This window comes from Mustela erminea, chromosome 11 (assembly GCF_009829155.1).
Source record: "Mustela erminea isolate mMusErm1 chromosome 11, mMusErm1.Pri, whole genome shotgun sequence".
Classification (NCBI taxonomy): Eukaryota; Metazoa; Chordata; class Mammalia; order Carnivora; family Mustelidae; genus Mustela; species Mustela erminea.
Genome location: NC_045624.1, coordinates 59,388,263 through 59,405,147, shown reverse-complemented (window position 1 = coordinate 59,405,147; position 16,885 = coordinate 59,388,263). Strand labels below are relative to the sequence as shown.

The following is a 16,885-nucleotide window of genomic DNA, read 5'->3' as shown; positions in this document are numbered from 1 at the left end:
TTGTATATAAGTGATGAATCATTGAATTCTACTCCTGAAATAAATATTGTACTATATGTTAGCTAACTACAATTTAATTTAAAAATGTGAAAAGGAAAAAAAAGAGAGAAAAATAAATGACGAACAATGTGGGGAAAAAATCCACTGAATGGGGAAAAATATTTGCAAACCATTTATCTGATAAAGTGTTAATAATCAAAATATATAAAGAATTCATACAACTCAATAGCAAAACCACAAATAACCCATTTAAAAATAGGCAAAGGACATGAGCCAACATTTCTCCAAAGATCTATTGATGGCCAACAGGTACATGAGAAGATGTTCATCACTAGTTACTGAGAAAATGGAAATTAAAATCACAGTGAGATATTACCTCATGCCTGTTAGAATAGCCACAATCAAATGGGTAAGAGGTAACGAGTGCTAGCGTGAACACAAAGAAAAAGGAACCTTCATGCACTGTTGGTGGGGATGTAAACTGGTGCCACTATGGAAAACAGTATGGAGGTTCCTCAAAAAATGAAAAATAGAAATACTTTATAATCTAGCAATTCCACTTCTGGGAATATATCCACAGGAAATGAAAACCCTAATTCAAAAACATATCTGCCCACCCATGTTTATAGGAGCATTATTTACAATAGCCAAGATATGGAAATAACCTAAGTGTCTTTGATAAATGCATGGATAAATAAGGTGTGTGTGTGTGTGTGTGTGCGCGCACACACACATATGTAGTGTGTGTAGTGATATTTTTCAACAATTAAAAAACAAGGAAATCCATTCTGACAACACAGATGGAATTTGAAGACATTATGCTAAGTGAAATAAGTCAGATAAAGACAAACACCATATGATCTCACTTACATATGGAACCTAAAAAACAAAACAAAACAAAACAAAAAACAAACCTCATAGAAAAAGAGATAAGCTTGTGGTTACCAAAGGAGGAGGCTCGTGGGATGGGGGGCTTGGAGGAAGGTAATCAAAAGGCACAAACTTCCCATTTTAAGATAAATAAATGCTAGGAATGTATGCATAACATGATGACCGTAGCTAACATTATTGTATGATACATAAAGATGTTGTTAAAGAGTAAATCCTAAGAGTTCTCATCATAAGAAGAACAATTTTTCTCTTTTTTTCTATCTTTTGCTTTATTTTATCTATAAGAAAAGACGGATGTTAGTTGAACCTAGTGTGGTAATCATTTCATAATATGTGTGAGTCAAACCATCACACTGTATGACTCTAACTTATACAGTGACATATGTCAATTACTTCTCAATGAAACTGGAACAACAAAAAAAGGCTGTGGCCTGTGGGGCAATCTTCTAATTTAACACATATCTAGAGGACCTGATACAATATTCCCCACAAGTTAGGAAAGCTAGCGCTCCCCCTCTGCCTCATTCCAAGTTGTTTATATTGACTAGAAAGGATCAGGTACACATGTTGGGTACAAGGGGTTTACAGCTGCTATCCAGGGAATGCATCCTTTGATCATTTGGCTCTGGGGCCCAGCAGGGCTTATGTTTGCAGGTCCCACCGGTCCATAGCAAATAGAATTCATTCTTAACTACCTATCCCCCGCCAGGGCACAAAGCAGAGATGGCAGACAGAAATTCCCAAGTTGTGTGAGAAAGAGGCATATTTGCAGATCATATACCAATAAGAACGTAAGAAGGTACTCAATATCACTAAACATCAGAGAAATGCACATCAAAATACAACAAAATACCACCGCACACTTATTAAAATGGCTATGATCAAAAAGACAAAACGTAAGTGCTGGAGAAGATGTTAAAAAAGGGAAACTTTGTACACTGTTGGTAAAAATGTAAATTGGTACAACTACTATGACATGGAGGTTCCTCAAAAAATTAAACATAGAACCACCATATGATCTGGCAATCCCACTTCTGGGACTATATCCCAAGGAAATCAAAACCCTAACTCAAAAAGATATGTGCACCCCCATGTTTGTTGAAATATTATTTATAATAACCAAGACATGGAAACAACCTAAGTATCCACAGAGAAATGAAGATAAAGAAAATGCAATACACACACACACACACACACACACACACACACTCACGCACGCGCGCGCATGCTGGAATATTATTCAGCCATGAGAAAGGACATCCTGCTGTTTGGGACAACATGTGTGGATGTTGAGGCATTATGCTAAGTGAAATATGTCAGACATGAAAGACAAAAGCAGTACGATCTCACTTATATGTGGAATCTTAAAAAGCCTGAACTTGCAGATATAGAAAACAGACTGGCGATTGCCTGAGGTTGAAAGTAGGGTGTGTGGGTTTGTTGAAATGAGTGAAGGAGATCAAAAGGTAAGAACTTCCAGTTAGAAGTCAGTCCTGGGAACATAATGTACAGCATGGTGACTACAATTATAATACTGTATTGTGTTACTTCAGAGTTGTTAAGAGAGTAGATCTTGCGATGCCTGGGTGGCTCAGTCATTAAGCATCTGCCTTTGGCTCAGGTCATGATTCCAGGGTCCTGGGATCAAGCCCCACATCGGGCTCCCTGCTTGGTGGGAAGCCTGCTTCTCCCTCTCCTACTCCTCCTGCTTGTGTTCCCTCTCTTGCTGTGTCTCTCTCCATAAAATAAATAAAATCTCTAAAAAGAGAGAGAGAGGGACAGAGAGAAGATCTTAAAGGTTCTCATCATAAAAATAATTTTTAAAAAGTAACTATGTGTGGAGACAGATGCTAACTTAACGTATTATGGTGATCATTTCACAATGCATCTTAAATCATTATGTTGTACACCTAAAATTAAAACAACCTTATATTTAACTATAGCTCAATAAAATGTCATATATATATAATATTCAGAGAGTGTATTTAATTGCTTTATCATCATCTGCCACATTATTTGTGTCTCTGAATATACTAGGCTCTTGACTGAAAGCACCAAAATATTCATTTCTGTATTAACCAAAGCCAAACATAATAAAGAATAAAAGGTTCTAAGTACTGTTGGCTAAGTAATGACTGAGTATTGACTGAATAATGACTGAGTAAAATTATGTCCCTTCTAGTTTGTGTACTCGCGTCTGTGTGTGTGTGTGTATAGCACTTCTGCTATAATGGGGAAGGTGACAATGAAGGAAACTTTCGGCAAATAACAACTTTTATAAGTGAGTTAAGGAGGAAGTACATAATTAAATGTGCATGATTCTCAGTGATAACTTTTGATATAAATTTATCATATTAATGTTAGTGATAGAATAATAGTTGTTATTTTTTGATGAGAATTATTGTCCTCATTTTATAGGAAAATAAATGGAAGTTTAAAGAGATTATGAGGAGTAAGGTTCCAAAGTCAGTGGTAGGATCCATTTCATTTGTGAGATACTGGCCACATTAGTAGTTTTCACCAAGTATGTTAGTGTTCCCCTGACACTGGGCAGACAAAAATAAGGCATTTCTCTACTCACTTGGAATTGGATGTATTCATGTGTATTGCTTAGGCAAAATAAATCTAAGCGTATCATTGTCAGGGAGAAGCCGTAAGAGCCAACTCCCAGTTCTGAAGCTCTCTATCTCTACCATAGCATCTGCCAGTTTCTGAAGCTGATGACTGTTTCATCAAACTGGGACTTGATCGAGGACAAAGCGAAATTAACCGTTTGTGGACTCAGATTTGAAAATAAAAGATGAGCAAGAAATCAGCACCTATTTCATTAAGCCACTGAGATTTTGTGAATTTTTCTGTTGTAACATAATTTGGCCCACCTAAGCCAAGACTTCACAGAAGTCCTGACTTCAGTATTAAAGTTCATTTGAGTGTAAGCCTTAAAACTGTTTCTGGAATACTGTTTTTGTTGTTTTTTTTTTCCTGGAAAGTTTGCAAAATTGGAAAAATAGATGTTTTTGTCTTTAGGACACAAAAAGTATGGAATTTGGACATTCATAGATATTGATTTCTTTTACCACTGCACATTTCATGTATTAAAAGATTTAAGACATATATGTATCCAGAGAAGCTACCAAGGAAAAAATCAGTCTGAAACAGTACAACAAATAGGAAACAGAGCCAGAAATGAGGCAAAAGAGATTATGCAGCCAACATACATTCCAGAAATAAAATCTGGGCCAAAGCCAGGAACTGCTGAGTTAATCAATGCGAATCAGAAGAAACAGGGTCGGAAATGAGAGACATGTATTATCTAAAATAGAGTTGCAGATTCCAATTTCAGACCACGTATCAGGGCAAAATCAAGACATTTTACATTAGTTGTATAAGTGAACAGGCCTAAAATTTTTTCATTAGGAAAAGCTCTTATGACATTCATCTACCTCATTTATCACCATTGTGATCATCATCATAGCAATAACATATTGAGTCCTGAGCATTTACCTGCATTTTCACATCTAACCATCACCACAATCCTAGGACGTGGGTGAGGAAACTGAGGGGTATATCACAGCACTAGAACTCACCTCGTTTTATGACATCAAATTAAGTGCTCTCAGTCAATCTGTTAAATGGCCCTGTGCCATTTATTCTTTGGTCTTACGCAGAAAGTAATTATCATTAAGTGGTTTGCCCGCCCAAAATAGAGCCTATCTAACATAGAGGGCATAGGCCAAAATCAAAAGCAAACTGCATCGTGACAAATTAGCAACAGGGCTAATATGTGATCTAAATTTGCTTAACTATAAATTGAATACCCACAGGGGCAAGAGGTGAAGTCTCTTCCCCACCGTTCTCTTTGTCTCATCTTGTATGGATGACTCACAAAACGTATCTCAAAGGCACATTAGATCATCATGCTAGAGAGTAGAGTTTCTCAAGAGAGTAAGGCTACTTAAAATGGAAAAGGACTTCACCATATTTCTATTACAATTGCTTCACGATTTTCGGCTCCTCTCTCCTTCTCCTCCCATGCTTTTCATAAAGGAAGAGTGAGGGAGGTTCCAGGCTCTGGCAGACTGAATGCAGGAGGAATACTGAAATCTGCCTCTATTGTAGGTGGAGCTTCACTGAGGTTCACACATGATCCTTTCCAATCTACCACGATAAGAGACCAAGAAGACAATTTGAGGCCAAAGCCATAGTTAGTAGCTTTGCCTCTCTGCTTTGCCTCGTATCTAAAAACCTTTGAGAGATGACTGTGGCTGGTGGAGCTAGGAGGGCCCTAAATCCCAGATTCCAGCTTTTCGTATTTTGGAAACATGATTACTAACCAATTTATTAACATACTGATCTTCATAAAAAACATAAATGAATTATTACTGTTTTGATTTTCATCATTTATTGTGCCATTGCTATGGGCTCGGTAATCTGCCTGGAAGAGATCACTTGTTCCCCTCTGACGTGTATTGTATTCAATGAGTTAATACTTGAACATTGTTTAAGATGAGGCCATTAAAAAACAATTATTTATTATGATGACATTTACTGTCTCATTAAATCCTGCAACAATACTTTGACGTGGATTCTACTTTTCCAGGTGACAAAACTGAGGTACAAGCAGTTTATGTAACATTCTAAAGGCGCACACCACTAAAAGTACCAAACAGGGCTGGGGCTCAACACTATCAAGTATTAGTCTGCCTGCAAAGTCTGTGCTCTTTCCACTAAGTGCACGTGCTTCTCTCCATAGAAGAAATCGTACACGATGTCCAAATGTTAGGCATATTGGTCCTTATTGAAAAGAACAAGTTCATCATAATTTTGCAACTCTCCACAATGCCAGCTGCTATAAACAGTAAAAAAATTTATGAAAATTTGGAAGTGTTCCCACCATAATAACACAGTAGCTTTCAAAAATAATTTGCATGCTATATAACACACTTTATATATAGCAAATAAAGAGCTAATCCTAAGTGACAATATGTGGGCAGATAATGAATCACTTGAAAATATCGTGTGGATTTTACACAGAAAATATTGTCATCCATGAAAAGACTTGGAGTATCTTAACCCTTTGTGACACCATGAGACCACAGCGGGAAGCTCTGGCAAACTAATAATGTGATAAGCTCAATTCTCTCCACGGCAGGAGTGAGAGCTCTCTATCTTGTAACAACAGTTTGGATGACTTTATATAAAGAGTGGGAAAGAAAATTATACTCCTCTCTCCCACACATCAATGGAAATGTTTCCCATGGAGTGACTCAGCCTAAAATCCTAAACAGGAGCATGGTCTCAGCATGCTGTAGGCAGCCACAGCAGGCTTTGCATTAACTGCCTTCAGCATTGTGGGGACAACACAGAAATGAGGCTGCCAGCAGCACCAGAATTGTCTACCTTGTGGGAAGAATCCAGTCTTACAGCACAGCGGGGGGGGGGGGGGGGGGGGGGGGGGGGGGGGGGGGGGGGGGGGGGGGGGGGTGGGGGGGGACAGTGACTGTGCTCCAAAATGTGGCACTTTCTATTGATCATCAACAATCCATTCAAACAGCCAACAGAATACATTCACACCCTTCCTATTAAAACAATAAATGTAAACAGCTGCATCACTTACAACTGGCCCGACGGTGCTATCATGATTTGACATAAATCATTAACTCGTTCGATTTAATACTCACAACCCTTGACACATTTATGGTTTTCCACATTTTGTAAGTGTGAAAAACGGGACACAGAGATGTTAAGTGACTTTTCCCACATGAGAGATCTAAAATATGGAGGTCCAGGATTTGAATACAAGCTGTCTGACGTCCTAGCTGCCTAACTAGGGATGTTGTGCCCATCTTGCTCTGCTTTCCCCCAAGTGATCACAAGGAAAGCCTTGAAGTTGAGAGTATTTCCAGTTCCAGGGTGTAAGGGACTTGACCGTGTCCCCACCGAAGGCATATGTTGCTATACCAGCCTCCAACAGGAGAGGTCTTTGGGAGGTAATCAGAAGGAGCTGAAGCCATGAGAGTGAGGCCCCAGCTGGATTAGTGTCCTATTTTTTTTTTTTTAAAGATTTTATTTATTTGTTTGACAGAGAGAGATCACAGGTAGGCAGAGAGGCAGGCAGAGAGAGAGGAAAGGAAGCAGGCTCCCTGGTGAGCAGAGAGCCCGATGCGGGGCTTGATCCCAGGACCCTGAGATCATGACCTGAGCCGAAGGCAGAGGCTTAACCCACTGAGCCACCCAGGCGCCCCTGGATTAGTGTCCTTAACAATAGTCCCTGGGAATCCACTGTCCCACTGACTGTCTTCACCCTATAAGGATACAAGGAGAAGTGGCAGTTTGCAAGTATGCAACTGAGAAAAGGTCCCTTATAGAACCTGAACATGCTGAAACCCTGATCCTTGACTTCAGCCTACAGAACTGTGAGAAATATCTGTTATTCTTAGAAGTCATCCCCTCTGTGGTACTTTGTTAGAGCAGCCCAAACAGAATAAGACATCCGGTATATTGGGGCAGTACTGGAGAGAACCCCCAATCAGATAATTCAAGGAATTGATCTTTACGGTGTTATCTAGGTCCCACTTTGAGTGATTTCCTTTTGCTGGGGTAGGGGTTCCATGAATTCCTTCATCTCAACCAACAGTTTTACAGCCCCGCTCCATCTCCCAAAAGTATATGAAACACTTATTTGGTATACAGCACATACAATCTTAGTGTGCTGCAGATTTAACCTTAAAACAGTAACTTGTTTTTTAATTTAATTTAATGCATGTAAACAGTTTCTTATTGAAAGCTACAAAACAAAGTCAAGAAAGTGAATCCAATATACCATCTTCTACTAGACAATGAATGAATGTCACTTTGTCAATACTGCTCTGCAACATGAAAAATCTGATGCTTAAATGTTGATGACAGATTGATCACCTGCACTAAACTGCAATGGAAAATAGACTATTTTCCTAATCTTCAGAATAAGGTTTGTTTCCAGCCATATTTTGACAATGGCAATTTATTATACAAGGATACATTCTAATCATGATATTCCTTGCTTCCTAATTACACAGGAAACTTCTTGGGGGATTAAGTCTAGCACTTTTCATAATGTCTTGCTTATTTGAAAAAGAATGGCAAGTCTAATGATCATGGAATCTGCACTGATTTTTTTAACTCACAGTTATTCAGTTAATTTGTGTCCTCATAAAATCAATTTAAAACTGTTCTTATACTTAATGTGTCAGTTCTTACTACCAATTTATTGAATTCTCATTAATCTTTGTCTCAATCTGTTACAACTTTCACATTTATGATAATTTTTATTACCACTTGTTTTAGGTATTTCCACAAATTGATTACTAAGTCAAGCATTTTTATGATATAATTAAATGAATGCCATATCCCATTGGCAATAAAATGAAAGTAGCAGTATATAACATATTTAATACTTCAGTGTAAATTCTATTTATCAATTCAAATAGAATCTTAATATCTGAGCAAAGTTCATTAGAAATGATAATTTAGCTATTATGGCAATAATTTACCATTTTTATTTTAATGCTTCCAGAAACAGTAACATACATTTTAATTATCCAGCTAAATTTAACATAAGCTAAGCCAAACTCCATGTTTTCTTTACTTGGGAGATTATGTCACCAAACTGTCCCATTCGTCAAGTCAAATCTTTGGAACTAAATTTTTTATTTCTTTCTCTCTCTATTTTATTATTTCCCAAGCTCTCTTTTAGTTTTAATGCTATAATATCTGAATCTACACTTTCCTGTTCATCTTTCATCATCCACATTATTTAGTCTATTCCGGTAGCCCGCTGGCATGATGCTAGTCTCTTTCCATTACCTTATTCCATCCTTGTATTTGCCAAGTTAAACTCCTTGCTCATGTTGTTCTGCACTTAAAACCCTACAATTACTCCTCACTGCTTTACTCAAGTTTAGCATTGTATATATATATTTTTAAAGATTTTATTTATTTGACAGACAGAGATTACAAGTAGGCAGAGAGGCAGGCAGAGAGAGAGGAGGAAGCAGGCTCCCTGCTGAGCAGAGAGCCCCATGCGGGGCTTGATCCCAGGACCCTGAGGTCATGAAGGCAGAGGCTTTAACCCACTGAGCCACCCAGGAGCCCCAGCATTGTATATTTTAATTCCATCTCATTTTTACAACCTAACTGTACTTATACCTTTAATTTGCGGTATAGCTAAATATGACTCCTCTCCGTCAAATATATGCTAAATTTTCCTTTTTATCTATATTAGTTTCTTCTCCATTTTCCTTAAACCTATTTAAATTTTAAGATTCATTTCAAATCCTACTTCTTCCATGAAGATTTCCCTTTCCCAACTCCAACTGCATATTAATGCCCTGCAGAACCCCAAACCTTGTGGCACTTAAAATATTCTGCCTAAGGGCGCCTGGGTGGCTCAGTGGGTTAAGCCTTTGCCTTAGGCTCAGGTCATGATCTCCGGGTCCTGGGACTGAGCCCCGCATCCGGCTTTCTGCTCAGTGGGAGCCTGCTTGCCCCCTCTCTGCCTGCCTCTCTGCCTACTTGTGATCTCTCTCTGTCAAATAAACAAATAAAAATCTTTTTAAAAAATTTTAAAAAATATTCTGCCTAGATACAGAGTCATTTATCCATTAGTTTCTAGCCTTCACTAAACATCCTTGAACACATGTTTATAACTGTGGTTCCTTCAGTGCCAAGGAGAATATTCTCCCTAAAGAAAATGCTCAGAAATATTTACTTAATTATTGGATATAAAACAATAGCAGAGAGCAAAATGAAATTGGAAAACATATGTAAATCATTTTTTTAGTCAATTTCAAAATTATCACGTATAAAAATGCAGACAAGAATTCAGCCATTGTGGACTAAACGGGACAAGAGGATGAAGTGTGCTCTCAGCCTCTCAAAACATTTTTGAATATGAGAAGCATACTTTGATAGCAGAAATTTCTGCTCCCCACCAGGGATAGCTGTTATAATTTTTGTTATTGACTAAGAACATGCACATGTTCTTACGGCTTTGCATCTTTATTGTGAATACCCAGCAACACCCTCACAACCTCACCCAGCACACATCAGCCCACAAGTGAGGAAGCCTCTAGAAAACCGGTGAAGTTGGCCTTTTCATATAATATGCATTAAGTGTTTACTAATGTTCCTGACTTATCTGTGCCCCATAAATGCGTTATTATTCATTATTATCAACAAATCTTTCACTTATTATTTCAAGTTCTTCTTCTCTCTGCCTCTCCTTCATAGCCTTACTCCATCCACTCCCTTCTCCCGGGTACCACACCTCCCCAGCCCAGCTGCTTCAGTGTTTCCTCTTACATTCTTGCACGCTACAGTTGTTCTCCTCTTTCTAAGGTTTCCTGAATTCTCTTCCGGGCACCATGCGATTCCCCTAGTCTCTTCCATCTTATTACATTCCTTACGTGTTACTTTTTTCTCTGCTCGTCATCCTCCCAACTTTTTGGTACCACTGATTTTTTAGGAACTTCCTCTTCTCTCTTGAACACCTTGACCCAGGTGTTATTCATATTTATAGTTGAAACTCATTTCATGAAACAGATACATTCCTGAAAATCCATGTTAAAAATAAAATTCTTTGTAGATGAAATTTTACTGTTTATGTGTAAAGAAACTTAGTATTTAAAATTAGCCTACTATAAACTGAATTGCCATGGTCTATCTTTTGTATAAATATACACATCTGAAAAAGTTGGCATAAGGTCCTGATACTTTCTCGCTAACAAGCTCTAATTCCAACTCCACAATGTATCCATGACCCCCAGCTCCCAGCCCTTTTTCTATGTTATGCTAGCAAACAGAAAACATACAAAACAAGAATAACAATAACAAACCCTCACTTTTCCCCTTACTTCTGTTTGTCCTTCTCAATTGCAGTATCACCAATTTCCTTTCACCAAACTGTCTTATCTTTTGCTTTACTTCTGTTACACATGGAATGTTTCCAGTTTTAGTTTTGCACCTAATATCCTAGTTCCTTTTTCTTTCTAGATTTTATATTTAAGTTCTTTTCCTTAAAAAAAAAATTCAACTTTTCCTTTTTCTCATGCCAAAAGGTAGTCTCAAGTAGACGACCTACAAAAACAAAACACGTATCTACATCTCTCCCAATGCTGAACAGGTTCTGTAATCTGTTCTTATAAATCTTGCTTAAAACAAATGCCAAATCAAGTCATATTATCAATATAAATACTTACATTCAGCATATTTCTGAAGTTGGGAAAATTCTGAGGGGCTAAGGTGTGCCCACTTCTCCTGGTTTGTCATGGTGGTAGTGAGAAGTCTCTTACATTACAGGTGAGAATTCTTTACTCAGGTGTTTGGCAGGATTCTAGGCTTCAAAGTTTCCACATGGCATGTTTCATTATAAAATATCTCAAGCTTTCAAAATATGCAATCTGTCAACATGTAGCCACTGTGGGTGTGAGTTGGCAGTCTCAATAATATATTAAAGATCTGCAGAAAAAGAAACACAAAAATAAAAGGTCAGCATTATTGCACAAAGAAAAAGTTGACAAGTTATACAATGTTAAGAACTTTTAATTTCCAACAATATTTGTTCTTCCAATCCATGAGCATGGAACGTTTTTCCATTTCTTTGTGTCTTCCTCAATTTCTTTCATGAATGTTCTATAATTTTCTGAGTACAGATCCTTTGCCTCTTTGGTTAGGTTTATTCCTAGGTATCTTATGGGTTTTGCTGCAATTGTAAATGGGATTGATGCCTTAATATTTCTTTCTTCTCTCACATTTTTAGTGTATGGAAATGCAACTGATTTCTGTGCATTGAGTTTATACCCTGCCACTTTGCTGAATTACTGTATGAGTTCTAGCAAGTTTGGTGTGGAGTATTTTGGGTTTTCCACAAAAAGGGTCATGTCATTTGCGAAGAGTGGGAGTTTAATTTCTTCTCTGCCACTTCAGATTCCTTTTATTTCTTTTTTGTTGTCTGATTGCTGAGGCTAGGACTTTAGTACTATGTCCAACAACGGTGGTTGATAGTGGACATCCCTGTTGTGTTCCTGACCTTAGGGGAAAAGCTCTCATATTTTCCCCATTGAGAAGGATGGAGGCTTTTCATATATGACTTTTATGATATTGAGGTATGTTCCCTCTATCCCTATAATGTGAAGAGTTTTCACCAAGAAAGGATGCTGTACTTTGTCAAATGCTTTTTCCACATCTATTGAGAGGATCATATGGTTCTTGTCTTTTGTTTTATTAATGTACTATCATATTGATTGATTTGCAGATGTTGAACCACACTTGCATCCCAGGAATAAATCCCAGTTGGTTGTGGTGAATAATCCTTTTAATGTCCTGTTGGATCCTACTGGTTAGTCTCTTGGTGAGAATTTTTGCATCCATGTTCATATTGGTCTGTAATTCTCCTTTTTAGTGGAGTCTCTGTCTGATTTGGGGATCAAGGCAATGCTGGATTCATGGAAAGAGCTTGGAAGTTCTCCTTCCATTTCAGAACAAATATTGTTAAAATGTCTGTGTTACCTAGAAGAATCTATACATTCAATCCAATCCCTATCATAGTACTATCAACGGTTTCTCCGGAGCTGGAACAAATAATCCTAAAATTTGTGTGGAACAGATGAGACCCTTAAAACGTATGGTACTGGCATGAAAACACACATAGATCGGTGGAACAGAATACAAAGTCCAGAAATGGACCCTCAACTCTATGGTCATTGACCTCGACTGCAGCAATTTCTTGCTAGACACGTCTGCAAAGGCAAGGGAAGCAAGGGCAAAAATGAACTATCGGGACATCCATCAAGATAAAAAGCTTCTGCGCCCAAAGGAAACATTTGACAAAACCAAGACAAAACCAATACAACTGATGAAATGGGAGAAGATATTTGCAAATGTCTTGTCAGATAAAGGGCTAATATTCAAAATCTGTAAAGACCTTATCAAACTCAACAACCAAAAAACAAATAATCCAATCAAAAAATGAGCAAGGGTGCCTGGGTGGCTCAGTTGTTAAGCATCTGCCTTTGGCTCAGGTCATGATCTTAGAATCCTGGGATCGAGCCTCACATTGGGCTCCCTGATTGGCAGGAGGCCTGTTTCTCCCTCTCTCACTACCCCTCTTTGTGTTCCCTCTCTTTCTGTGTCCATCTCTGTCAAATAAATAAAATCTTAAAAAAAAAAAAATGAGCAGAAGACATGAAAGACATTTCTCCAAAGAAGACATACTAAAAGCCAACAGACATATAAAAAAATGCTCAACATCTCTTGGCATCAGGTAAATACAGATCAAAACCACAGTGAGATACCACCTCACACCAGTCAGAATGGCTAAAATGAATAAGTTAGGAAAGGACAGATGTTGGCAGGGATGTAGAGAAAGGGGAACCCTCTTACATTGTTGGTGCGAATGCAAGCTGGTGTAGCCACTCTGGATAATAGTATGGAGGTTCCTCAAAACATTGAAAATAGAGCTACCATATGACCCAGCAATTGCACTAGTCTGTATTGGCCCCAAAGATACAAATGTAGTGATCTGAAGGGGCACCTGCACCCCGATATTTATAGCAGCAATGTCTACAACTGCCAAACTATGGAAAGTGCCCAGATGTCCATCAACAGATGAATGGATAAAGAAGATGTGGTATAGATACATGGAACATACTCAGCCATCAAAGAAATGAAATCTTGCCATTTGCAATGATGTGGATGGAACTAGAGGAGGATATTACGCTAAGTGAAATAAGTCAGCCAGAGGAAGACAAATATCATATGATCTCACACATATGTGAAATTTTAGAAACAAAACAGAGGATCATAGGGGAAGGGAGTGCAAAATAAAAGAAGACAAAATCAGAGAGGACAACAAACTGTAAGAAACTCCTAATCATAGGAAACAAACTAAGGGATGCTGGAGGGGAGAAGAGCTGGGGGTTGGAGAGGTGGGCTCACTGGGTGATGGACATTAAGGAGGGCACGTGATGTAATGAGCACTGGGTATTATACAAGACTGATGAATCACTGACTTCTACCCCGGAAACTAATAATACACTAAATATTAATTAATTGAATTTAAGTAAATAAGTAAAAAGAATTTTTAGTTTCTAAATAATATATTCCAAAGTTATTTTATTTTGTGTAATACTCAATTTCTAATTGTTCATGTACTCTTTAATGGCATTTTTATATGTATTTCCTAATGCCAGATTACAGGAATAAATGATTTCGATACAAAAAGAAAATTTTATGAAGGCTATTTCATAAAAGTAGATTTTTCTATGCCGTTCAATTTTATAAATTTCACATCCCAAGAGCAAACAAGGGTGTCATTTTCATCAATCTGAACTTGCCGGTCCTGTAATATCTAAACAATTACTATGTAAAAATCTAGACCAAATTATTAAAGGAAGCTAAGTAAGCTCTATAGCTCCCTGTACATACAATCAGCTAGTGTACCAGATTTCTTTTTTTTTTTTTTAAGACTTTATTTGTTCATTTGACAGACAGACATCACAAGTAGGCAGAGAGGCAGGCAGAAAGAGAGAGAGAGGAGGAAGCAGGCCCTCCGCCGAGCAGAGAACCTGACACGGGACTCGATCCCAGGACCCCAAGACCATGACTCAAGTCAAAGGCAGAGGCTTTAACCCACTGAGCCACCCAGGCGCCCTAGTGTACCAAATTTCTTTTTTTTTTTTTTAAAGATTTTATTTATTTGACAGAGAGATCACAAGCAGGCAGAGAGGCAGAGAGAGAGAGAGAGGGAAGCAGGCTCCCTGCTGAGCAGAGAGCCCGATGCGGGGCTCGATCCCAGGACCCTGAGATCATGACCTGAGCAGAAGGTAGAGGCTTAACCCACTGAGCCACCCAGGCGCCCCCATAGTGTACCAAATTTCTAACAACAGTTTGGAATGGCTTTCAGTAGAAGCACATATATTTGAAATCAGGCAAATCAATTCTGGGAGTCATATAAATTGAGGATTTTTTTTTTCTAGCAACAAAATGAATAGAGTAATTTTAATTTTATAATTTGTAAAAATCCCAATAAAATTAACTAAACTAAAGCAACTCCAAAAGTCTGACAGGCTTGCATAATGATAGTAGAAAAACTACTATGAATCATGCTTAAAAATAAATCCCTGGGTTGTCATGGACCTACGTTCACTGCTACATCTATAAAGGCAAACAAAATGAAAAACCATCTGGTCTCAACTTTTTATTAGAGACAGTAATCAATTGCTCAAAACCAGACTGGCATTGTGGTCATTATAGAAAATGAAATATTTAGCAACAATGACTTAAGTTTATGAAATTTTATGAGTGGAAAGCTTATTTATGCAGATGTCATTACCTCAAGCCAACTACCTATATTTGGCATTAGTGCATAACCTCTCTTCAGCATCTGTTTTTTGGTCTTCAGTATGAACCCCAGGACCTCACTGTCACATCTTGTCATCTCTGTCTATAAAAAAGATTTTTGTCGATCTCATCTGTTCAGAGTCCCTGCACTCAGTTTTATAAGATGACAGTTTGCTATTTAATTGGAAAAAATGAAGATACTGATGTGTTAACAGAGGCCAAATTGCTAGGTCTCTTTTTCCTCCCAGGGAATGCTCTTAAATCACAACCATGACTTTGTGGAAATAACGCAAACCAAAAGGAAAGGAAACATGTGATGGACGTTTCTGTTTTCCACCCAGTGTCTTCCAGCTGATTTCATCCTTCTTATTGATTTCATCCTAATTCTTTGCTTTCCCCCATTACATTCAGTTTTGATGAGACTATAAAAGAAGGTGTCCTATTCTTTCCTATCCAAAGAGAGACAGATGATTCAGTAACATTCGGCACATGAGAGTGTCTCATGGGGCTTTAAATGTTGGATGGAGTTATTCAAGGACGGGATGAAAATAGTTGTACCTAAATGATTACGGCAGTAATTGGATGCCTGCTGATGTCTGAGCCCAACTATCTGGCTATCTTGTCACTTCCAGAAGCAAATAACATTCTTCCAATTAGAAGAATCAATTTCTATTGCCTACAACCCCCAAACCTTAACTGATCATAATGGAAGTTCACTTATTCATTCACAATATGTTTATTTATTCCCACTGTGTGCCAGAAAGCATTCCAGGCACTAGAAATACGACAAAGATCAAAGATACCCCCAAATGAAAATAATACGAATTATAACAACATATCAGCTTTACTGATAGCTTAGAGTATGCATTGTACTCTCCTCATAGTATTGTGTGTTTGACTATTCAATCTTCACAAAATTACTTCGCGAGGAACCCTAGTCTCTGATTTCAAAAAAATAAAGAAACTAACACTAGATGATTAGAATATGGTCAAACATGACAGATACTGCTAGAAACCCAAACTCCATCCACTCTCCCTTGCTTCCTTGGTAACAGACCTCTAATCTTATTGAATGAAAATATATCCATCTAAAGAACTACATTCCTGAACACCTGGGTCGCTCAGTCGGTTAAGCATCTGCCTTCGGCTCAGGTCATGATCCCAGGGTCTTGGAATAAAACCCCACATCGGCTCCCTGCTCAGTGGGGAGGCTGCTTCTCTATCTCCTGCCCCCACTGCTTGTGCATCCATACATGCTCTCTCTCTCTCACTCTGTCAAATTAAAAGAATCTTAAAAAAAAAAAAAAAAGAACTACTTTACTCAGGTTATTTGAATAATGGAGTGATCAGTGAGATGTAAATAGTTTGGGGTAAGGTATACAGAAAGGTTCTATTTGGCAAGTGCTATTTTAACCTTTTTTTTTTTCCTCTTCCTGTAACTTCCTACCTGGAATATTAACATTTTGGCAACAGTTTTTTATACTTCTGAGATAACTTTTAGAATGGAAGGCATGTGCTAAGAATAGCAGAATCCCATAAAGTAGACCAGGTAGGCAAATATCCAACTGTAGAAAAATTTGACCCACCACCTATGTTTGTGAATAAAGTTTTATTG

The 16,885-nt window shown here is 38.0% G+C and overlaps 1 protein-coding gene across 5 annotated transcripts in view; it reads right to left on the bottom strand.

Annotated features, from left to right (window-relative positions):
- Positions 1 to 16,885, bottom strand: part of DGKB (diacylglycerol kinase beta) — a 700,192-nt gene that overhangs the window by 621,450 nt on the left and 61,857 nt on the right. For all 5 annotated transcript variants that reach the window (XM_032305332.1, XM_032305334.1, XM_032305329.1 and 2 more), the window contains exon 2: positions 11,130 to 11,388. In XM_032305332.1, the coding sequence (XP_032161223.1) occupies positions 11,130 to 11,199 (70 nt within the window). In that variant the 5' untranslated portion in view covers positions 11,200 to 11,388. The remainder of the gene's footprint in view (positions 1 to 11,129; positions 11,389 to 16,885) is intronic.